General features: G+C 43.4%; 1 protein-coding gene across 2 annotated transcripts in view; it reads left to right on the plus strand.

Moving 5' to 3' along the window:
* AP1AR (adaptor related protein complex 1 associated regulatory protein) overlaps window positions 1–25,984 on the plus strand; it is a 196,346-nt gene that overhangs the window by 21,021 nt on the left and 149,341 nt on the right. For both annotated transcript variants that reach the window (XM_078676066.1, XM_078676067.1), the window contains exon 2: window positions 20,385–20,433. In XM_078676066.1, the coding sequence (XP_078532192.1) occupies window positions 20,385–20,433 (49 nt within the window). The remainder of the gene's footprint in view (window positions 1–20,384; window positions 20,434–25,984) is intronic.

Here is a 25,984-nt window from a genome sequence, read left to right on the forward strand (position 1 = left end):
CAACCTTTTCTCCGGCCATCCGTGAAAGGAAAAGGCCGTCCAATTTGTTGATTAATTAAATTGAATCTATTAGATCGGAGAGAAAGTGACTAAAAAGACAGCAAGAAAAGACCAGAATATATAGATATATGCCTAGCTGGTATGATCAAAGCTTTCTCTACATCAACACAAATGATGCCAAGATGTAAGGTGTTAATGACAAAGAGAACATCAAAGAGGTTATTTTCTAGCTTTTGTAATGCTTTTATTTCCATTAGAAATCACTTAATAATTGATAGCACCCACTTCTGGGAAATCGAAAAGTTGAAATTCATGTGTTGCTTGCTGGGAAAGCATTGGGAGAGGGATTCTAGATCTTCCAATTTCTAGATCTTCAGTGTATAGTTTAGAGAAACATTTGAGAAACACCTTCATAATCAAGTTCTGACAAACTTTTTTTTATCAGTAGAAGGATCATGAATTTTAGTAATCACAGCAAAAATTTGCTTTGCTGATAGTTGGCCACACCTTTACCCCCGACTTGAGCGTTTGTGCTGTAGTGCTCAGTTAAGGGTTGTTTAACAGAAATGATCAGACCAGTGGACAAAACACGTTTCTGCAATCAGAACAACGTTAGGTTTGCAAAGCACAGTATGGCCAGATATCTGCATTGCAAATTGGATTAAGAGTACAACAAATTGTTTTGTATAGACACTTGTGGATATAAAATGTCAGGAGAAACAAGCAAAACAAAAGTAGGTGTTGTAAGCACCAGTGTTTCTGGGGTGCCTGATAAACTGATGTCTGACTTGTCACTGTCCCCTATTAATACGTACTGTAAATCAGCAGAAAGCATGTTATGTGAAATGTGGCACCTACTGATTTTACAGAGGACTGTGAGACTCACATAACGCAAAACATGTACCTTTAGTGTGCAAAATAAAAATGAATCTTGAAAAAAGACAAGGGCTGGAGATGTAACACTATTGTTCAATATATGACAGATGGCTTTCTTTAAAATATAATTCAGACAAATCATGATGGGGCAAGCAAAAGATTGTGTCTTTATTCTCTTCTCAAAACAATGCTATCTATGCTCTTAATGCTCAAAATTTGTTTAAGAATCAGTTTGTGTGCATCTTTTTTAAGGGCCTTTCCATTCTCTTAGTATCGGAAGGGATTTATAAGATTACATAATTTGAGTGCAATTGAGCTGGCTGTAAATTAATTATGCTTTTAAGTTTTAAGAACACAGCTAACATGTGGACCGTCAGTACTGTAACTGTATTTTTTTTTATCAATAGCCAATATTTCACCCGGAAGAGGGAGTACGTCGGCTAATGTAAAACTTTGGGATGCAGTGGGTAGAGAGCATTGTGTTTTAAGAATGGGAAAGACTAGCAAAACCGGAAAAAATACAGTATCTTTTGTATGTGTGTAAGCCTGACTTGGGTCCACCTAAAATGCTGAGAATCCTGCTCATGGCAAGGCAGTCAATATTCAAATTTCACTGACTCTGGTTTGTCCCTTTGCCTTCCTCTTTGAATTACTGTACAGATTTCATGTAGTTATTGAAGGGAGGTCAATGAAAGGAGGCCGGGGATTCAAAAGTGAGGCAACATACAAAGGTATGGAGTTCCGGACTTCTGTGGTTGCAGCGATCAAAGCCTTTGCAGACATTTGGCAAAAAAGCATATTATTCCTCATTCTTTATCTTAAGAAGATAGTTGGACATATTTGCATTAATCCACGCAGGACACTGTTCTAAATACTCAAACAAGCCCAATAAAAACAAGGATAGTCATTAAAGAAAGATGAGCTGGAGAAAGACTCTCACACAGGTTTACTTCCTTGGAACCTGATGCACTGCAGATCACTGAGAGGTGGTGACTTGCACATCTCTTCGCCCACACCCCAGATAGGTGCAGCTTCTTTAATAATTGCATTGAAGATCTTAAGATCTCCGATTTTAGTAGTCTTGCTGATCCTGAGGTGCACAATTACAACGTTATACGTAGACCAAATCCTTAAAGGAAGCAAACACAGATTTGCTTGACAAGGTGGTACACATGCTTAGTGGGTAAAACACCCTACATACTGAGCTGGAAAAGCAGCCACAAAACGGAATCTCCATGATCCACTGGTTATGGAGTGTGGACTGCGATGGGTAGGCAGAAAGGGATGTTAGCTGGTAAAGGAAGAGTGTTCTTTTAGAGCTTACCGGCTTTGATGAGGAAATAGTAACTTTGAGTTATTTGACCATCGATAAACAGGAAGCCCCCTATAAACGTCTTCACTGATTCAACTTCAGCTTCAAGGGTTCGTCGTGAAGAGCTGCTTTTGAATAAATGCCAGTGTTCTTGAACCTCAAGATAACTGTACTGTTTGCAGCCTGTCCTTTCTCCTAGCCAGCGTTAAAAAGGAAATTACAAAAGCAATATCTACTAGTTCAGTAATTGAAGATTTGCCTGTCGCATCTGAATTTCCAAAGAGTGCTAGTGTCCTTGGTTAATGGATGCAACCACTCAGCTGGTACTGGAAGGTATTTTTTCCACATGAACACTGCATTATAACACTATCGCAGTCAACCAGTCAAATTTGATAACCTTGATGCATATCTATATCTTATGTGCCTTTTAATGGGCACAGCTTTGCACTGGCTGATAATTCATTGTTTAGGTATGTGATTGTAACACTGCAGCTCATTCTGAACTCCACATCTGGGAATTTGGATGATGAAGTGCCATTTGTGACTTTGTGAACTTCACACCTGTGCTGCTGAAGGTTGCTTTTGTGGTTTTCTTTTTGTCATTTTGGGTGAAAGTGTTTTTAATTAAAACTGAAGATTAGTTGTTTTCTGCTCAATAGTTTAAGCTTCATTTAGATAATTTGTCTGATTCGTATGTCAGTCTGGAGTTTGAGTATTTCTGTGATTTGAAACTGTTTTGGCAATTTTTAATTAATTTTTTATGAACAACTAATGCCCCAACGAACATGCAATCCCTATCTCCCCATGTTGCACTCCCTTTCTCCTCCCACTCTACTCCTCCATGTTTCCCTCTTAAACATCACCCCCTCGCACACATCCTGGCCATCGAAACATCTCACCCCTACACCTAACCTTAGAGTACCTTCCCAGTTACCAATAAACATCAATAGTCATGCCACCATATGCTTTTTGAAGGATGATTTTTAAAATCGATCAGGGTCTATTATGCAATGCTTGTATTCTGAATCTTCTTCTCAAGGTATGAGACTTTTTACAACTTACTTCCTTGTTCAAGTGGTTACTTAAATAGAAGTTGGTGGCTCAATGCCATTTTGTAACAAGCATTTTGTAAAGCCAGTAGGTGTTAACACTCACGCTACCTCAACCTTGCTGAACACCGACACTCCTTGCAAGCACTCCCCCCACTATAGACTGCCACCCCCACTTCATTTGCTAGAACATAATATGACACCCTATTACCACATAGGAGACATGCTGCCCTCCAATAACACCTTGGACCCAGGCACACTTCCTATACCCACTTCCCAGCCATCCACATCCACAGACCACCCACCCACCCACTCCCACAACACTTCCCACACCCACTTCCTAGCCATTTACACCCACCCACTCACATCCTTGCTGAACACCGACACTCCTTGCAAGCACTCCCTCCACTCTAGACTGCCACACCCACTTCATTTGCTAGAACATAATAAGACACCCCATTACCACATAGGAAACATGCTGCCCTCCGATAACACCTTGGACCCAGGCACACTTCCTATACCCACTTCCTTACAAACCACCCCCACAGCCCACCCACCCGCTTCCACAATATCTCCCTCACCCACTTCCCAGCCATTTACACCCACAGCCCACCCACTCACATCGCTAGAAACCAAAAGGTTTTTTACTTTCAGAGAGGCGCCGGGCGCTCGGCCAACAGTGGACGCAATAAGTGTTTTGATAAAAAACGGTATGCTGGTGTAACTGGGTGAGTGGAAAAACCTTAATAACCACTCTGAAGTATGTCAGCCAAGTACTGACACACAAGCAAGAAACAACCGGAATACCCTATGCACACAATACAAAATCTCATACAGTCGTGTCTATATAGACACACAACAACAAACGTCAAAGCACACAGAAATAAACAGGAATCCCCTGTGTGGTAACAGTTCAGTTCTTTTTTAATTTGTTCTCCAGAGCCAGCCGACACGTGTTTCATCGCATATGGAAATATGTTTCCGCGAATCCTCAGGGCTGAAAAGTAGACTGTGTGAAAAAGATGAGGTCGCTCCGCCGGTGATGGTTCCGACCCGGCAGGGCCCGTGACCTATTCCGTCACTCCAAAGTAAATAGAGCTGTGTAAATTCCACTTGGAACACCCCACCCCTAAGATTCTACCTGGCAAGGATACTTTTGGAATTACGGTGTCTCGCATTGACGGTCCACACATTGGGGAACCCATCAATAAGTACGCGTTCCTTCTTGTTGTTCCCTTTTGTTTTTCACAGCTCTATTTACTTTGGAGTGACGTAATAGGTCACGGGCCCTGCCGGGTCAGAACTATCACCCACTCACATCCACAACACTTCCTACACCCACTGCCCAGTCATCTACCCCCACAACCCTCCCATCCCCAACTACAACACATCCACCCAAACATGTAGCACCCCTCCCAACCCCACTCACACCTGCCCCCAGTCCACAAACCCGACCAAATCACACTGCAGGCATCTATACCCATAACACAGCCCCTTACCCTACTCGTCCCCACACAAAACTCTAGACTTGACGAGATCATGATCTCACTAAATCAAATCAAAGAAGAACTCCAAGCACTCAATGAGCGGATAGCTAGACAACCGTGGGCAACTAGAGCTACACCACAGCCCAAATCTAGTTGGCCTCCGAACCAACCAATAGGCATATCGAAACTCAAACTCATTCCTCCCAACTGGAACTCAGTCCCCTCCTGTAATAAATCTTCCCGACAAATCAGAAGCACCAATCCGCTCTCGGAAAGCGACTTACTCTCTCTTCTGCACTCATATGTACCCCCCCCCCCATGAAGCCGCTCACTCCCCCCTCTTTGATGATCCCCAATATCCCCCCCAACCCTCATAGGACCACCAAAATCAACACTAGAGACGTCATCAACAACCTTAGAAACGTCCCCCTCACTCAGGAACCTACTTCCTCCCTCATCACGCACCGACTCAAATGCATACTCCTAAACTGTAGGCCGGCCTCCAGACACGCAGCTGACATAGCTGACCTCATTCTCACACAAGAACCGGACCTGATATTGTTAACTGAGACCTGGTTAAAAAAATCCTCCACACCAATCATTGACATATTAGTACCACCTAACTACAACATCATCAGACTAGACAGAACTGATAAACTGGGGGAGGTATCGCCTGTATACACTGTAGCAACATCTCTGTAAACCGAGCCATATCCCCAGTTTTCCCCTCTTGTGAATACATATGCGTCGACATCTCCAGTAACGGCAAACCAGTATGCTCTTTACACACCATCTATCATCCACCAGGCGGCAACCTCTCCTTCACCGAACACTTCATGGATATGGTATCAACGAACACTGGATGCCAAAATACCCAAATATTCCTTGGAGACTTCAATCTTCACTGGAACAATCACAATGATACAGTGGTCAAAAGTCTCAAAAACTTCCTAGATGACCTAGACCTAACCCAAATCTGTGACACCCCCACACACGATAAAGGTTCAATCCTGGATTTAATAATAGCTAAAAGAGACTCCACTCAGAGTCGATCCAACCTTGTGACTGGTCAGACCACCACATTATTACCTTTTTCATCAAGGAAATGGTGAAACTGAACCCGAAAAAAAATCAACCCTAACACTGGTCTTCCTTCACCACCTACTCTGAAGAAACCATAGGCAAAATACTCAGTGCTCTGAACCCTGCTAATCACTTCACTGATCACTAACTCCACTCCTTCTATCTCTCTGGTCCAAGACCATAAACAGTTCACTTCAACAAGGTTGCATCCCAGACACCCTCAAAGTTGATCAGGTAACACCCATTCTAAAGAAACCTACGGCCCTAAACAACTATCGACCTATTTCCAAAATTCCGACGTTGGCCAAACTTTTGGAATAATGTGTTCACCTTCAACTAACGAGGCATGTTGATCACTTTGACCTTCTTTACAAACATCAATCAGGCTTCCGTGCAGGTCATAGCACTGAATCAGCCTTGACCCACATAATTGACGACGCGCTGCAAATACTGGATTAAAATGGATCCTGATTACGCATCCTGCTAGACCTCTCATCAGCTTTTGATACGGTCAAACATGAGAACTTGATAGACCTCTTGGAACACAGAATGGGTTTATCAGGGGCTGTACTAAACTGTTTTACCTCTTTTCTTCAAAATCGGACACAACAATTCAAAGTCAACAACTCCTTGTCCAAGCCCGTCCCAGTAACCTTGGGAGTCCCGCAAGGGTCCTCACTATCCCCGACATTGTTTAATCTGTTCATGGAAACACTCACTGAAATTCTACACGCATCTAACGTGCAATATCACATGTACGCCGACGATACACAACTATACCTTACGATTCACACCTTAGACGACTTCAAACTGCTTAATGCAACACTTAGGAATACCCAAGCCTGGCTGGCAGAAAATCATCTCAAACTGAATGCCCTAAAAACCCAATTCCTGCTAATAGCTCCACCCGCCCAAGTCCCCAAAATCTTACAGCATTCAACTCTCAACCTACCATCGTGGACTCAGCAAAATCACTAGGAATAACTCTGGGCAGTAACCTCAATATGCAAAAACACATCAGCAATGCCACAAAGGGAGCAAACTTCCAGATAAACACACGGAGGAAACTGAAACCATTCCTACCACACAATGACTTCAAGCAGGCAGTACAAGCTCTAGTTATACCGAGAGTGGAATACGGGTGTCTCTCTCTTTGTGGCCTACCCAAAGCATCAACGGCACCGTTAAGAGCATCAATCAATGCAGCAGCGCGACTCATCACTGGTTCTAAAAAAAAGCGCACACATCTCCCCGGACCTATAATCCTTGAATTGGCTACCTCTGGAAGCCAGAATTCATCTGAAAATAGCATGTATGACACACAAAGCCATGCATCACAATGCACCTAGCTATCTGGCACAGAAACAGACAATTTCTGGTGGGATCAGATCCTCAAGAAGTGCAGATAACCTACTTCTGAAACCACAAAAATACATATAACCGAACCTTCTCTGGGATGGCACCCAGGATATGGAATGCCTTACCCCCAGAAACCAGACTTAACCCCTCCACTGCTTCTTTAAAAAAAGAAGTAAAATCTATCTTCATGGCCAAATTTACCTGAAATAAGGTCTATTGAAATTTCGAGACAAACCGCACACCTGATTATGATAAAGAACCATCTAAACAACCTATACATTTTATCTTTCTCCTGTCGCACCCTACGAGATAGATTTGGCGTTGCACCGAACTATTTTTGCTTTCTACAAAATGTTTTGTATATGTGCCTTGATTTACACTGATGTGTTGTATAAGTAACTTCTACTGACTGTACAACGCTCTGATATCCGCCAGGATCTTGTTGGCGCTATATAAAACTTTCAAAATAAATAAATCCAGTTCACAGTTTCTTAATCAGGTTGTTCCTAGTGTCTTCATATCTTTCTTCAATGGCTATCGGAAGCTGCATGTCAACCGTGTAGGAGCAGATATTAAAACCCCATTTCTTACCAAATGTGAGACAGCTAAGGATGCCTAGGAGAGATCTAAACATTGAGGAGGCCACTGGCTCCTCCTGTGTGAAGAATGTGTCATTAATTTGCTATTATATGTCGCGTTGACATTGCCAGAAGGAGGTAAAGGGCTTCACTTATGAAGCGGAACGTTCCATATCAATGAAAAGTTACATAAGCTTTTAATAATAACTGGCAAGATATAAAATAGGTTAGTTGAAGACTAATGATGCAACAAATGAGAGGATGCAGACAATGAGTAAAATGCGAGCGTAAGCTAACCAAATAGACAGGGAGGCTGACGTATATTGTCAATTCGAGGAACCAGTGATCGGAAAGGTGCTGTTTAGGCAGTGTAGACCAGGCACAGTGCATACCATTGGTCAATATGAATCCCAGATAGTCTCATGAAAACTTAGGGGTGAAGGGTGTTAACACAAGATAAAATAACATGGTGAGAAAAGATCATGATAACTTAGTTATCAGAAAGTGAAGATCTCCACTGTGGAGTCATATGTCAGGTGGCAAGAAGAGTACAAGTGGAAAAAGGAGGGATAAAATGTAGTGAAAAGCCCTCGAAAGATGTCCAAGGTGCATAATGTTGACTTGGCTCAAACATGTGATGCATGGATAGACCATGATAGCACCTTTTTTAAAAAGTATTGTTAACTTCAGGAAAATAATTTCTATATGAAATGTACTTAGTCGAACGTGTATCCAAAGTTAAAAATTGACTTCACAAATCTGTGATTCGCAAATATCAAGACCCCGGGACGTCGCTATCCTTGTTTTACCAAGAACTTTGGATACACGGTCGACTAACTGGACGTCGCAAGCAACAGACACCCTTTTGTGGGTTGGAAATCTCACCACAATATAGGGCACTTTGACTAAGAAGACATAGCCTTGATAAAGTCGCGGGTCGACATCCCATGTATAGCGACGAAACACGTGTCGGCTGTCTGAAGAGCTAAAGAATAAAAAGAGAACATTTTGAACAAACAGACTTTATCTAATTGATGCTTACATTTTGCATTGCGATATTTAATAATACAGGATTGTCATGTGCTGAGGATTTCTTGTTTTTACTTCCAACACTGAGGTTATATACCAGAATCCAAGACCTGTGAATAGACCTTCTGCAAGGAATCTGCTATAAGGTCAGGGACCAGTTTCTAGTTCCCTGGGCGGGCAAGGATCGTCCATTGAGCCTGAGGTGGTTCCTCCTAGGAGAGTTGCAGGTAACGGGCAGAACCTGGCTAAGCAGCTACGAATAGGCTATCCTGAAGTAGCATCTTCCATACCGGACGTAACCGACCTATCCTTCCATTCTACATGCCCAGAATCACTTGGCCTGTCATTATGTTCAGGAAAGTCTGCAAAGATCTTCATGCTCTTGTCTCTAAAAAACTCTCCAACCTTACCCAGAACACTTGAGAGTTTTCTACTGCCTGATGTAAAGGAGGTGACAGGAGAGAGTGAACCATCTTGAATAGTTCCTTAGGAATATTAATAGCAGATCTTGTCCTTTGGGAGAAGTACGATGATTTAGCCACCTTATTCGCATATTTATATTTAAGAATTAGCTCCCTTTGTTAGTTAGGTACGCAGAGCGCTCTGGTGTATATGTTGACTTACAGAATGCCAATAGCCTAGATACTTCCCCAGGATCCTTTCTTGATTTCCCATTAAGGGGCGAGGGGGCATGAAGAACAAGCCTAATGTCGCAGTTGTGGTCTTGAGGGAAGCAGAAGTGTTGTAACCACCTCTTCTCACTGAGAAGACAATGGGGAGCCTCTGTCGCCATTAAACCTGATTATTGCATCTTGGTAGAAACCATTTTCTGCGCTAGCTGTAAATCGCCCCATTGCTAGAGTTCGTAGACCAGTGCCTTGTTCACTTGCATAGTGTACCCGTACTCCTTTCCAGTGACCCCCTTCTGTAGGAATTCTAAGAGAATTGATGCAATGGGGAGAAAAGTTTTGTTTTCTACAGGCTGTCTGGCTCTGTGCTCATTGAATTCTACCCGTCTGTTTGGATGATGCAGTTGCAACACGGGGACTTGGCATATGATGCTCTTTCTGCACTGCCTGAACACTTTCTCAATGCCTTCTCACAAACTGCCTAAGATGGACAAGAGGCAGGTAAGCAGAATCTGTGTTCTGATCTAGACACCACTGACTTGATTACTTGTGCTATGAGAATCAGTGTGATAATCCAACAGTGTACTTTGATGCGGTCCATCATATTTTCCGTTGACCTCCCATAGCCCATCCAGCAACAAGCACAGACTTTTTGTTGCAAAGTAGGCAGAGGCATGGCCAAAGCTTGAGGACCGCAACAGCATCAATTCTCTTCCTCCTCATCTCCAGGCGGTGCTTCAAAACCACTTTATCCTCGCATCAAGCAGGCTTTTGGAGCCTGTAGGGGGCCTAGATACAAAATTACCTCCCTTGTGTATGGACACTTTATTTCTTGAATCCTATGGCTCCTCTAGATTGTTCAAGTTTGTTATGGCATTTTCTTTTTGGACACTGCTCCTCAGATTCATACTTTTATACCCAACTGTTGGCAGGCCAAATCAGTATCCTTTTCAAATAAGTGTTGATGTTGCTTGATTTTGTGGGACTATCAAGCTTGTTACAGAGGCATAGCATGGACTCGGCTTTTACTTTCACTGCTTCCTAGTTTCCAAGAAGGATGGGTGTGTAATAACAGTTCTAAAAGTGAGATTACTGAACTCATTCCTCAGGAAGAAGTTTAAAGTGATGGCCCTCATTCAAGTTCTGCCAGCTTTGGGTCACAAGGATTGGATGGTGTTGCTCGACATGCCTGACGCATATTTTCCAGTGCTTCAATCCCACAGAAATAATGCTTCCTTTGTCTTACATAGGCTCAAAGCCAGTAACTTCAAGACTGGAGGTAGAAAGGAGGTTCATCTCAGACCACCTGCCAAAGACAATGTCATTCTTATCGGTCCTGGGATGTTCCATGAACGAGCTAGTCTCTTCTTTAACCATCAGATAGACAGCTCTTTTTCAGGCTGTTAGACCTGGCATCCTTGGCATGGCTTCCCCTAATATTTTGCATTCAGACCTCCTGTTTGTGCTGACTTTGTTTTTGGTGGCCCCAAGACTCTGCACACTTTACCATTCCTAACCAGTGCTAAAGTGCTTGTGCTGTTTCCTTAAACCATGGTAACGCTGGCTTTAATCCAATTACAATATTTAATTTACTTGCCAGTCCCTAGTAAAGTGGTACAAAATGTGCCCACAACCTGTGAATTAAATGTTACTAGTTAGCCTGCAGCACTGTTTGTGCCACCCACTTAAGTGGCACTTTAAACATGTCTCAAGCCTGCCATTGAAGTGGCTGTGTGTGCAGTTTACACTGACATTTTGACCTGGCAAAGTAAACCTGTTGCCATGCCCAAACCTTCCCTTCTTATTGATGTCACCCCAGGGTAGTCCTTGGGCAGCACTGGGGGCATGGTGCAGTGTGTTTAAAAAGGATGTGTACTTTGAAGTTCTGAATGTCCTGGAAGTGAAAAACTCTTTGTTTTTCACTACAGCAAGGTCTACCTCTCCTATAGGATAACATTGAAATTCCCTTGTTACATTTTATATGTGTAGTTTCCAAATGAAAACAGGTAACCCTTTTCATGTTTGGTGTCTTTGGAATTTAAGAACCTACCTTATGGCAAAGTTGGATTTTATAATAATAATAATAATAATCCACATTTGTAAAGCGCACAATCACCCGTAAGGGTCTCTAGGCGCTGGGGGCCGTCGGGAAGATTAAGCAAGCTATTGCCCAGAGTCACATGGTGCTGGGCTAACCTGCCGCCGGAGCCGGGGATCGAACCCTTATCCCCAGATTCCAGCGCCAGTCGCCCTGGCCGCGGCGCCACACCTCTCCCACTATTTTAAGTAACAGTTTTGAAAATGCCACTTTTAGAAACTTTTGGAGCATGCAGCCTCTCTGAGTTTCATGACTGGATGTCGCTGAGTGTTGGGCTTTGTGTATTAGTCTTAGACAGCCACACACAATGGGAAGCTTAGATGTGGCTAGAGGGGCCATCACTGGCAGGATGGGTGAGAGAAGCTGGACACAGCCCTACTTGCATTTAAATAGGGTGTGGTTTGCGTCAACACAAAGGGCTATATACCCCCTGTAGTTAGTCTGGAGGCAGGAAGGCATGGCATCTCTGCACCTCAAAGGCCTACCTCTAGAATTTTCTCCCCACTTTAAAGGCACAACTGTATATACATACTGGACCTCAGCCACTACCATTTAAATGCCCTTCTGGACCTGTGGATACTCTGCCAGGAAGGACTGTTGTGCTGCTACAATGACTGCCACTCTTCTGCTCTAAAGGAACTTCTGCTCCGCCCTGTCTTGGGAAGAAGAACTGGACCTGCAACTTCATCTTGAACCCAGGCCCCAGAGTGACTCCAATGTCCAGTCTGCTGGCCTCTTGATCCGAGCTTCCTGGACATAAAAGGCTCCCCAATCAGCTTCCTGGCCCAGCTTCAGCGAGTTGTTGACTTCCAAGTGGTGTACCTCAGGTCCTTTTTCCCCTGGTGTTGCTCAGCGAGCTTAAATCAAGCTTCTGGGCTCTTTGCGACCAGGCTGATTTGCACCAAGACCGTGCCGATCACACAGAAAATCAAAGTGGTGCGCCGCCAGCCCATCTTTTCTTACTGCAGCATCAAACACTTGCGGGGCACAGCCGCCGCGAAGCTTCAACCCACCTGTCCGCGACGCCTGGGCTGCTCTTTGCACCATGCTGACAGCCTACTGCTATACTCTTCTTGCGTCCATCTCTAACGCGGAGGGGACTCCTGGCACAAAACTTGAAAAAGTCGAACTAATCTGGGACTGTATCCAACCTGCGCTTCATCGCAGTCTGCCTTAACCTTTGACTTTGACCTGGTCCAGCACGACCAGATGGCTGTGTGTAGCGCTTTGTGCTTTTAGCTGCTACTTAACACTGTATTCTTAACAAATTCATAACTCCAGTTCTGTTGATTGGATTTTTGTTGTTTTAGTTTTGTTTTATTCATTACATTCTGCTCTATTCTGCTAACCTGGTATGGGATCCTTTTGTGTTGTGTTTTCACTGTTTTACTGTTTGAAGTGTTGCTCAAATACTTTACACATTGCCTCTAAGTTAAGCCTGACTGCTCTGTTCCGAACTATCAGAGGGTTGAGCACAATTGAATTTGGGGTTTGCTTGACCAGGGATCACACCCTGGTCAATCATCAACCCAATTTCTTACAAGGGCTGTCTTGGACACAATCGCCTTGAAGGACTTTCTAGTTCCACAGCAAGTCCAGGGCAGTCAGGTTGTGATCTCGATGGGCAAGAGCTGCTGTTCCAGCCCAGGTTGTACTCCGGCTCCTGTGCCAGCTAGCTTCTGGCTTCTTTCTAGAGCCTCAGTGTACTCAAGCGTAGGAAAACCTTCTGGATAAGATCTGTTTTTTGATGATCTAGCTCAGAATCTCCGATGGTGGATGACCAATACCAGTTAGACCTGCAGAAACCGTTCTCCTCATCTCCTCTGGTAGTCATGGTGGTGACTGATGTGTTGTTTCAAATTTGAGGATGTTACCTGGTGACATGATGATCAGAGGCTTCTGGTCTGTAGTGGAAAATGCAGTCACATAAATCATATGGAACTCCGTGCCATCCAACTGACTCTCAAGGCCTTTCTACTTTCAGTAAAGGGCAAGGCTAGCAAACAACGTGACCACCAAGTGGTAGCACAACATGCAAGGTGGGTGTGGGTGTCAGAGGCCCTCTGGAGGTGTTGAGGTTTTGGCGCTGCTGGACACTTAAAGAGACCTCTCAACACCTGAGCAAGCACACTGCATGCATCATCTTGGTAACCCTATGTGGCATATGATTCCAGAATGCTTTGGAGTTTACCTCTCAAGTGTTGCTAGGGGACACTATCCACCTTCGGCAGAGCTTCGGCTCCCTGCATGTGTTTTTTTACCTCTACCTGTAATCCTTCACATGCTGAAGAAAATCAGGCAGGACTAAGCACAGTTCAGTCTGATGACCCCAGACTACACTCAGAAGGTATGGTAGCCCGAACTTTTGACTGAGCATATGCCTTCCACTTCAGCTGCCTCTCCAAACAAAGGGGTAGAGTTTTACATGGGTACATCTGCAAACTACATCTTTGTGCATGGAGCTTGAGCCGAATCAACTAAGAGGTTTTTATATTGTATGAGAAGTGGTGTATGTCATTCTAGCTGCTCACCACCTCTTCAGGTCTATATATTCAAGCCTTTGGCCTACATTTCTTGCCTGATGTTAAGAGAAGCAAGTTGATCCTTTACAGGCATAAGTGATTGATGGTCTGTTGTCTGTATTGTCCTCGGCCCAGCCAGGCATTTCCTGGGCACATTTAAGGAATGTTTGTTGGCCCTTTAGACCTTTTTTTGTTTACCTGAAGAGCCATCATTTTTAAAATCATTGGTAGTGATATGTTTTTAAATTAACTTTGACATATGTTTTCCCATGCTTGCGTCATTCATTCTGTAGCGCTGAGAATTTCATTTGACCTTGAGGATTGTTGTGGTGCCCCCTTGGTGTCTCTCTGCTGCTGTACTTTGAGGCTCTTAAACTTGAAAACTGTGTTTAATACCTCACGTCAGTGTTTTACGTCAGTGAGCTGAAGGCGTTCTCAGCCCAGATCTATATCCGGGGTCTCCAACCCATTATGTAATAAGAGCTACTTATGGTCCATGAAAGTACTCCTCCGCTACTAATATTATTTGAGATCTAATAGACCACATCAGACCACTTTACATTAATGGCCATCTTATGCAAGTTTACCAGCAGTGATCGCCTCAGTGCATCAGGCACGGTTCCGTGCAGTAATGTGAAAATGCTTTGTCAATGTGGAATGCCTCTACATTGGTAATACAGAACAGCCATAGGTGAAATGCCCTGCCACCAAGTTAATAAGATTAGTAAAAAAATTCCTCAACACCATTTAAATTTTCTCATTCAAATATCAGCTTTAAATATATTTTGTAAATTCAGCCATTTTTCTCAGCTTGAGTTCTGAAAAGAGGCACCTTTTCGTCCCAAATACATGCTTTTCAATTTTGGTACACTTATATTAGTTCCCCAATTTAGTTGACTAGGCTGCACGCTGGAGAGCTACTTAAAGGTACCTCGAGAACTACCAGTAGCTCATGAGCTACTCATTAGAGAATCCTGTTCTATATACTATTTTTTACTTGACTAGCTGACCTGTCCATCTTTTCTTTCAAACGTGGCTTTACCTTTCCACAAGAGGCAGTCCATCACTCTATCTGCGTTCTTTTCTTCACTGCATCCTTTTAAAACGGTGCACCAATCTGACCCACTATGTGCCCTTAGTTTCTGTATTGGTTAGACTAAAGTATACCATGTTGATCAACTGTTTTTGGAGTTTGCTGGTGTGGGTGAAGAAAAAATCGGTCCAAAAATGAACCTTATTACAATGGATTGTCTTGTGCATCAAACAGTGTTGAGCCTTGGACTAAACGAATCCACCTACAGCCCTTGGAGCTCATTCCACCAAGGTGAAAGCAGTCACTACATCCCTATCTTGGGGTGGGCCAGTCTTTGACATCTTTCAGGCTGCCACGGGTGCATGTGTTCATAATTTTACCAAGCACCGCTGCATCAATTCTGCATGTAGGAGAGGGTTATTTTGCCCATGCTGCCCTACAGGACATCCTAGTGTAAGACCCCTCCTCAGGCCCAACTCCTTGAGGAGGAACCGAGAACACTGCATTGGTACTGATTCGGAAGGTAACCTAACAGCAGTTAAAAGTCGCCAACAGAAGACCAAGTTATTTACCTTTGGTAATGCTCTTACTGGTGGGTATTAAATCAGCAGATTAGTTGGCACTTACCTGGCTGTCCATTATGTGTAGTGGACTGTTGGAAATAATAATTATAATGGTCCCAAGTTAGTTTTAGCAAACTGTCAGTTCAAATTAATTCTCGTCCGCCACGCATCGCAACTGAGGGCATGGAAACGCATAGGAACTAATTGATGTCAGCCTACAAACGTATTTACGTTTGTGTCGTCCTGTTCAGATGCAGATCACAGTCGTGATGTAGCTTAGTGATGCCACATATTGGCATGCAGAAACTATTGCAAGAATTTACAAATCGAGTCTAGCTTCAGAGGAGATTCAAAAGGTAGGGAATATGCATAACTTTTAGTGGCAGAAAAAGCGTTCCCAAATGTAAGTCATTTATTCATTAGTCTACTGAGCGATCAGTAGACTAATGAATATGAATAAAGTGTACCAGATCTTCTTAGCCATGCATTAGTTGTCGCTGACTCCTTTCAGAGAAATAAAACAAATGGAGAACACCAGCCTCACTGCCCAGTTTTTGGGGCGACGCTTCTCGCTTTTATTTACATTAGATTAACACAAGGCATTTCTGCTGATCCACTGGTGCACATGATTAAATACAGACTTAAAAGCCAGGGGAAGACCACTTTTAGATTTGATACATAAGTAATGTATTCTCCAAAACTTAATTTGCATATGTAAGAAAATATTTGCCTGCTTGTTGTGATAATAGCAACATTATGAATTTGTGTTTGCCCAATCTACTATCCCAAAGGGTAAAGATAAAACAAGTAATTGTAAACTACCCTCTCTAGGATTCTAACATCCTTTAATCGACAGCGCGAGGATGCCTGGTTTCACCATGGGGGTGCCCAGGAGTGGACACTTCACAAGGAAAACCAGGAAGGGTTCCTTAGCGGTATGAGTACAAGCGGCGGGAGACCCGGCCCGGGTAGCTGCGCACTATACAAGTACAAAAACATTTACATTTACATTTAATCGATAAATTGCAAAAAGGGTGCTGGTATTTTATAAAAAATCACCTAAAGCTGGTATTTTTTCCCCTTTAGCATTTTATACTTTTAAGAGTAAATGTTAGAAGTAAATACTTTAAAAGGTGCTCTACAGGTGCCTTAATGATCCCTGGCTGATAGTTAAAGTGAGCAAAGAGAGAGATGTTAAAAGTGAATACAGGCCATTCCATACAGAGATCTACTTAGGAAGCAGGTCTGGGTGTCGGATAATCTTAAAGCGTGAACATATGGCGTGTTTCTCTCTGGGAAACATGGCAAACCTAATTGCAATATAGTTGCTCCTCAAACTACTGCAGCTCCGATTGGAACATGCTACTTTTTTTCTTATGTGAGAGGAATGCTTTCCTCCTCTAACAACCAATAGGTCTCACCTATGCAGTGTCATGCAGTGTCCTGGAGTAGTGTGGTGGAGTGGTGTAGAGTAAAGTGGTGCAGAGTGACATAGAGTGGAGTGGGATACAGTATTGTACATTGGAGTAGAGTGGAATAGTGTCGTAGAGTGCCGTGGAGTGGCAAGGAGTGTCGTTGAGTGGCATAATGGAGTGGTGTCATGGAGTGGCGTAAAATGGAGTTAAGTGGAGTGTCATAGATTGGAGTACGGTCATAGAGTGGTGGAGGGTAGAGTGTCGGGGATTGTCGTAGAGTGGAAGGGCATATTGTTGAGTGAAGTAAAGAGGCGTAGATAAACGTGTCATAGGGGAGTGGCATGGAGTGACGTGGAGTGCCATAGAGTAGAGTGTCATAGATTGGAGTAGAGTGGCTTAGAGGGAAATGGAGTAGAGTGGGAGTGGAGGGGCGTAGAGCGGTGTAACGTGTCTTTGGGGAAGTGGATTAAAGTGTTATAGAGTGGAGTAGCGTAAAGTGTGGAGTGTAGTAGATTGGAGTGGCATTGAGAGTTGTAGAATGGAGTGTCGTAGAGAGGAGTGGAGTGTCCTAGTGTGGAGTAGTGTGTCGTTGAATGTAGTGGCATAAAGTAGAGTGGAGTGTCATATAGTAGAGTGGCATAGGGTGAAGTGGAGTAGAGTGGCTTAGAGTGTCGTGTGTTGCTGTTTAGTGGAGTAGAATGGAGTGCTGTAGGGTGGAGTGTTCATGATGTGATAGTGCACTCCCATTACAGACAACACATTGCCAATTGAAATGATGAATACATTTGCACAGAAATGCATTTTTACTGATAAAACTATACAGCGCACAAATTATACTGTATGGAAATGTCATCACCTAGTGTATTGATTTGTTTTGATCGTATTCAAATATTTGTTTCCAGCACAGAATTGCAAAATCCAGGATTGCAAAAAAATGCTTCATTTGTGCTTACCTGATATATTGCAAAATATTTGCACGGTTCATTTACAGACATTTACATTTTCTTGTGCGCTAGGAAAATTTCTTTAGTAAGTAAAATACATGTATAGAGCGCACTGTACCCACAGCACTAGCAAAACCCAGAAACTGCAACCGAGGCAGGGAGAGCAAAAGAAAATGACAAGAAAACCTTGCACAGAATCAAGGGATGGGGAGACAACCCCCTTTCACATCCCCAGATTGTCAGATAAAGCCACTCAATTTGATGTCCGAGAAAGAAAAGAAATTACCAAGCTCCCTTGGAAGACCGAGCATGACATTTTACCTCTTTTTTTTTTTTATGCACAGCAAGTGTGACCAGTACAAAATGTAGAGGCCTGATTACAGAAAGCGAACGCAACAATGTGATGGATGGAATGCTTGAATTAATCTCAGCCATTGTTGATCACTCGGGCCGCATCCCAATCCATTGTTTTTCGTTCACCATGCCGCTTCAGTTTGGACCCACCCATACGTAAATCAGTCTTGACCTTGGTCCACATGGAAACAGGCCAGCCCGAATTGCCAGGCCAGGTCCTCCCTGATCTAAAACACACCGGTTTCGCCCTTATTAGTGCTTTTCAGCCAGGTATAGCTTGGTTCCAGTGGCCCAGTGAACAGGCCCGGACTGGCCATAGCGGGCACCGGGCATTCCCCCTGTGCGCCGCAAGGGTGAGGGCCGGTTTTGAGCCCCTGGGAGACGATTTTGTTAGAGGGCTGTTTTTGCAGCATAGCTGCAAAATCGGCCCTGCAACAAAATCGGCCGAAAACCGGCCCTAGCAAAGCGCTCGGCGGCACCTCCAATCCCCCCCCCCCCTCCCCCCGAGTGGGGAGGGGGGCCGGCCAAGCACTTTGCCAGGGCTGGTTTTGATTCCCAGTCCGGTCGTGCCAGTGAACCTGGGACTCACGTCGGCGAGGACGTGGCCTGGCAGTTCGGACTAGACTGTTACTGTGAGGAGCAAGGTCAGGGCTGATTTGTACATGGCTGGGTACAAACTGAGGTGGCATAGTGAACAAAAAAACGATGGGTTGGAATGCTACCCCTAGCGGTTGCCTGTGATTAGACAATTTCAAGCATTCCTCCCAATACATTTGTGTTTTTATTTACAGAACGTAAGTACTCGTAGGAGTATACCAAAAATAGGCTCGTACAAAGACATGGTAGACAGCCTAAAACAAATGAGGCCATCTAATAGAAAGCAAACAAATGTGAGTTACAAACGACAAAGCCAATGGTAAGCAGTGACCGAATGCATTCTTAGCCCAGCTTTTCGAATATCCCCAAGATGTCTTTAGCAAACCAGACCGCGCAGGTCTGGTAGGCTTTTACCTAAAACGCACAGACCTTCGAGGCATATACTTCCGCTGTGACCAGTGGTGCATCCAATACATTCTAGGTTAGTCTACCTTTTGAAGCTTCCTCAGTTGGTTGGGTATAAAATGTCCCAGGCCTAAAGGGAATGACAAGTTGAACAGGCAATGCTGAGCAAGACTCACCTTAGAATATTGACAATGTTCCCGCTTTGCCTGGGAGCATTTTAAATAGCTAATTGCTTTTCAAATGAAGTACCTACTGTGACAGAGTTGCGCTTTATTCAACTCTTTAACGGGAATTGCTCAAAAACCTTTTAGGAGAAGCGCATGCAAAGGATCAGAGCGAAGGTGGAGGCTGAACAGCGCTTTTACACGCTGTGGGGAGTCGGGGATGCAGAAGTAGAGTGAAATCATAACTGTGGTATTTTTAGATTCTTTTAAAGTGCAGCATATCGCATGCAAATAGGAAATACGCTTTCCTCCATTGTTGTTACCTTTGCACTCCAGAAACCCTTTACAGCCCTACCTGTTAAAATGACATTTTATGTTTTGTTTTCAGCTAGGGGCTTAAAAATCTGATTTATTATTAAGCCAAACATAATCCATTATTTTTGGAATCACATTAAGCATTCTGCTCTCAGATTTAAATCGAATAAAAGACTGTGGTTGCGTGTATTTGTTTAATAAATAATTTACAAGACGGTCTCGCATATTTAAGTAAATAGTTGTGGGGTAAAGAAATGCAAAGAGTCTAGAATTGTACTCTAAGCGGGATTCCTAATGTTGGGTATGTTATGTCATTGACAGTTGTATGTCTCTTTTTATCATTATGACACTGTAGTGCATTCTTAATGGGGAAACCCTATTGCGAAGCAGGGAGTGCTATTGTTCGATTTGTGTCTGTTTGTTGCCGTTTAGTTGGTTGAGTTTAGAAAAGCGTTTTTCCACTGTCTAGAAGTGATTTTTGAAATTTGACTGGAAAGTAAAAGGAATTTGATCTAGGCAAGGTTCTTTGTTGTGCCTTATTTGAATGGGCTTTATTTTTTTTATTATTTCAGATCGAAGTACTTTAGAACCTGCACTACTGGAGAACACTACACGATCGAGGTAAGTGTCCTCTGATGTCTTGTGTTGATCTGTTTCCAAAGGTTCTGCATGCTTTTCTGGAATCTTCCTGACTTGAGGCCATTGCAACCTCGGAAGGGTCCTTGGAAGACAAAATGTGGTGCATGTCATGAAGACACAAACCCTACCTCGGTCACTGCCTGTCTCCTGCTGGTAGTAACTCCCCGCTTTATTTTACCACCATCTGAAATTGAAATCTTGGGTGCTCTTCTCGACCAAGTAATGTTTTATTTGTGATGCGTGCCAGTTTGCCAATTTTCTACAGGCACTGTTTGTTCCATTGTGTTTTTTAGTTGCTTATTCAAAGATTAACCAAAACTCTTCATAGACTGGGGTTTCTAAAATCTGTGGATTGGGGTGGGGAGGCAGATGACCAAATTGAGTTTACCATTTGGCTTTTCCTGGCTCATCAGTTATAAGTCCTGTGCAAATTTGTAACGTTGAAACTGTAGATAATGGATATCACATGCTCGCCTAAGTTGATTACAAAAGGAAGAAAGGGTAATGTCAATAAAGATTCTGGTTACCTGCTGTCACAATCTTGGCTTGACTTGGAATTGCTGAGAAAGCTTGAAGAACTAATTAGCTGTTAACATTGCATTGATTTGTCTGCAAGAATTTGTTATGCCAAGTGCACTAGGCTATATTCAATGTAAACTTGAAGGCTCATAACATTGCCTGGCCATTTCCTGACCCATTTGATAGTAAATGTGAGGTAGATTTTAGGTGAATGGTGGAGTTTGTTGAAGATTTACAAACTATTCTCTAAATGAAAGAAGTCTTGACTATTGTCCAGGCTACACAGCTAGAACAGTGGGGATTTATTCAAAGCTTGGGGCCCTATTATGACGCTGGTCGATCGTGTCGAAAATGGGACTGTCTGATAAGGACTCAGAGGTTCTGAATTACGATGCGACCCCCTTCACGGCGATCATAAAGTGTATGTTTACTATTGCGGCTTGCACTTTATACCATGTGGTGCCTGCCACACAGTGCAGGGATGTGCCTCATAGTGGAGGTTGCTCAGGGACAGGGGCCCTGCTAGGGTCAACGGTGCCAGGTAATGCTTCCACCCGATTACCTCTTGGCTCCACTGCCCGACCTTCCACATGCATTGGCTCGAACCTTGGATCCATAACAGTCTTTAGACACAGTCCACCCTGTCTGAATGTTCAACTAACAAAGGAGATGCTCAAGCTGATAAGGACTCTTCTGCAATCCCTTTGTCTCAACAGCAAATTTCTTTTATTGGGGGAGGCCGTGGGGGTGATTTTTAGGTTGAATGCGGATGCCAGTAAAGGCCTCAAACATGTCGTACATGATGAAGATGATGGTGAGGAGGCAGATAATGTATTCCCCTTTCCCACCCCCAATATACAGACGCTGGCAAAATGCCAGTGGCTTTGATAACTCTCCGAACTCTGCATGGGATTCACCTCTTGTGCCTCCTATGTAAATAACTGTTTCCTCTGCTGCAGTGGCCCACAGAGCCAGAGCCAAGTAAGTCCTTAACTTAACAGTCCTCAATAAGGTACCACACTGAAATTCTCCAACCTGGAAATCTATATCAGAGACCTTGTTGTCTTTAAATAATTTCTCGACCAACTCAGTTCAGGGAGCCTGGTGAAAACCATTTTCCGTTTTGGTTGTGAGTTTCCTCTTTGTGAGATGTCCCAGGCCAGCTACAGTTGATACAAAATGTTTGACACAACACATAACTTCAGACAGCCTTGTAGTTCAGGCTTTTACAAGTAACATGAAATCAAATTATTTCACTTCCTCTCCTCCAGATAGGTAGTCAAAACAGATCAACACGTGGGCAAAAATGAATTTTCTTCTGCCTGTTGGCATTACACTCACAGAAAGCAGTTTGCCATCTGGCCTGTTACAATCATACCCTTAGGACATAGCACGCAATGTGTTGCTTGTCTGGCTTGAGGACATGCAAATTCCTTCACTTGGACAGTAACTGATGATCATGATGCGGCTAAGTATATTACATTCCGGATTGGACACTATGAATTCTGTTGCCCTTGTTATGAGTACCAGCGTCATCATTGGACGGTATATTTGCATGCATTCCACTGAATTCTCAGGGAACACCCAAGCTGCTTTGAAAGACATGCCCTTCAATGCATCTTTGCTGTTTGTCGAGAAGGGTGTTTTAAGGACAGTGGAACTTCAGCTCACTCACCGGGGTTACTGTGTCCTACCTGACAGTTACATCAGCAGCACAGGAGGTTCAAAGGCTATTCAAGGGGGTTTGCATATTGCCAATGGTAGCCCTTGTATCCTATAGTGCAACCCAAGCAGACCTTTAGTGGTGGCAGGTGTAGGGCCAGTGGCAAAGGTCAACAACAGAAAAGGCATTCCACGGCTTCCTCTTCATCGGACATAGTTACCAAACCTCTTTAGTTTGCTCTAGAACCTCGCTTTGAGACCAGTGAGCAGCAGAATCCAGCACTATTTGCCCTAGTGGTGTTCCGTTACGTCAGACCGATGAGTTCTCCAAATTATCTGGGTTATCTATGCCCTTCATTTTCTGGATACCCCTTCCCACATTCCTCCCTTTTCTTCTGATGTCAGTGGATTACACCAGTATTATGTCAAAAGGGCTTGTGATCACCAAGCGGATGATCAAACTGGTACGACATGTGGAGAAAGGACAGGGATGTTGCACTCAAATTCCTCGTGCTTAAGAAGGATGGGGAACTGAGACCAACTTTAGACCTCAGGCTATTAAGCTCCTTCCTCAAAAAAGCAGCAGTTCAAAATGTTGATATTTACTCATTTTCTGTTAGCCGGTCACCCTGAGGACTGGATCGTGTCCCTGAACCTGAAGCATGCCTACCTTCATGTGCCAGTCCGCTCCTGCAGCCCCAAAAGAAGAAGTTCTGCTGTGTGATAGGGTTGAACGACTTCCAACTCAACATTCTGCTTTTCTGTATTACATCGGCCTTTCTGGTCTTTACCTAGGTAATGTCCGTGTTTGCAGAGCATCTTCGTTGGTTGGAGACACGTGTTCATTTACCTTGACGAGTGGCTACTAAAGATGGGCTTCTCCAGCTAGTCTCAGATCATCTACAGACAATATTGTCCTTGCTGTCCATCCTAGAGTGGTGGTTCTTCAATTAACCCAAATCACATTTCCGTCCAGAGCAGAGGATTTCCTTTATTGGCCATTCTGGACATGGTCACCTTGAAAGCCTTCGCACCCTGCAACGAGTTGGGACATTCTAGCTGTGATTCCCATTTTTCAAGCCAGAGCTTCTTTTCCAGCCTTGCTAGTTCTGAGGCTTCTTAGGCTGTCGGCATCATACATCCTGCTGGGACGTCAAACCTGATGTCACAAGCACATTCTATAGTGGAATCTGGAGGTATACAGTGGGCCCAATACTGGGAATAGTAGTTGGACAAAATCTGCCTCTCAACCACCGTGGTGGATAAAAGATGACAACCTGACATGCCATACCTCTTTTCTTGCTCTTATCTGAGATTACAGTAGTGATGAAAGATATGTCCTCTCTGGGTTGGGGACGCAGTTTGGACTAGATGGAGATTAGAGGTCTCTGGCATTAGATGAGCAGTGGCATATTATAAATATTCTGAAGCTGCAAGCCATCCAGTTGGCCTTAAAGGCTGTTCTACCTTCCGTCAAGGGCAAGATGATCCAGGTGCTAATGGACAACACGACTCGAGATTAAGAGGGTACCTATCCGGGAGGGTGAACAAACACCCTGTGAATCACATTGCAAGTGTATAAGAGTAGATTCAGCTTTGTAAATGCGGACTGCTTTTAAGACCAGATATCACCTTAAAACCATGATTTGGTTCACAATGTAGGAAATATTGTGCCTTCCTTCCTCAACCTTGGGTTAAAGAGTCCCTCCCCCCTCCTATCTGTTCTAGCAGGGTGGCATCTACTTGATTTCCCCCCCTTGCTTTTGGCCTGGCCAAAGCTAATCATAGCTCTGAGATACTCGCAGCATTTGTGAACCAATCAAACATTGAGCCACCTTTGGGCTCTTCAGATCAGTATTCACAGTGTCTATCTTCTCTCACATGTCCGAAAAATGATTCCCTTAGGATGTGTAAGTCCTACAACCATTCCACATTCAATTACTTGCATGAAGGCAGGAGCACCGATTCGCAGGATACCCGAACATTTATTAAGTCAGTTTAATAAAACATTCAAACAAATATTCCTCATGTTCTATCTTAAATTATTTTTTATGAAAACATAAATCAAACCTAGTTAAAAATAGCAAGGACGGAAAAGACTTTTAAAAAAAGACAATCGCATTTGCAGTCAAGACGTTAATTCATAAACGTACATGAAAACAGCACCCAACAAAAATTACACTTTCTTTGTCCAGGAGCGGTTCTGTACTACACAAATTTAACAATACAGTAAAAGCGTCAACTCGTTTTGGTGGCTTAGGACGAATGAAGACCACCTTCTTCAGGTCAATAAAGCTATATCTTCTCCTATGTGTTTCTCATCATTCCGGTGAGTTACACTCGATGAGACCCCGTTCCTCAGTGCAGTGTACTTGCTGCTAAGCGAAGATTGCCTGGTTATGTATATATTTATGCCAATAATTTATCACATGTATCTGCTATCATCTCAGTAGGCTGGTTATGCTGTACTACTTCTCTCGTATTCTTCCGCCCACTCCGGGTATAAACCCTGCTGTCTATATAGATCAGCAACGTCCACCATAGGAAGTTCACAAACTGCCCACAATTGTTTGATATCGGCCGGAAATTTGTTTAATTACTTCCATTTACGTGACGTTGGTATGGGAAAAGAACTCTTTTTCGTGGTGTCCTCACATGCCAATGTGGGCTTCAAGTTCCTAAGCAGGTTCTGTGTGGAAGGGGTTTATTCTCTCAGACCTGGTCTACCATTTTGTTTTTTAAATTACAGCGCTTGGTGGCTCCCTCTCAGCATCATACAGATAGGCTCCTTGGGTGCAGTGGGTGACACTGATATGGCCCACTAATTTATCCCTTACTACTAATCTCAGTTCTCTCAAAAGATAGATGAAATCCCTTTCCCCACTAAGGTGAAAAGACAGTGACCATAGATGTAAATCTCGCATACACACTCCATATGTGAAAAATGTTTTACTATGCACAGAGTTTAAGGAATGTCTCTTTAGGTAGCAATTCCATTATATTTTGATGAAGTGTATGCTTTATCATTTATGTGAGGAAGATCAGATATGTGGGATTTCCGTCTTTTGTCTTCATGGGATAGCTTGTCATTTTCACTGATAACATCTCTTTTAATTATGGTGCGTTTTCCTTTATAGAGGAGAATACTAAGTACATTTTTTACCCACAGTCACCCGATCGAAACGGCTTCCTAAATCAAAAGTGTTATTGTTGATTGACTTTGTACTGCAATAAAATATTTATTATGTATTTATAATTTCTTTGTGTCGTTCTTCTAATATAAAATTGTGGGTTAGTGTGTTTCCCATAAACCGGTTTGTAGTGGTGTAAATGGTTCCATGTAGAAAGGCTC

The sequence above is a fragment of the Lissotriton helveticus genome, chromosome 2_1 (genome assembly GCF_964261635.1).
Source record: "Lissotriton helveticus chromosome 2_1, aLisHel1.1, whole genome shotgun sequence".
NCBI classification, from domain to species: domain Eukaryota; kingdom Metazoa; phylum Chordata; class Amphibia; order Caudata; family Salamandridae; genus Lissotriton; species Lissotriton helveticus.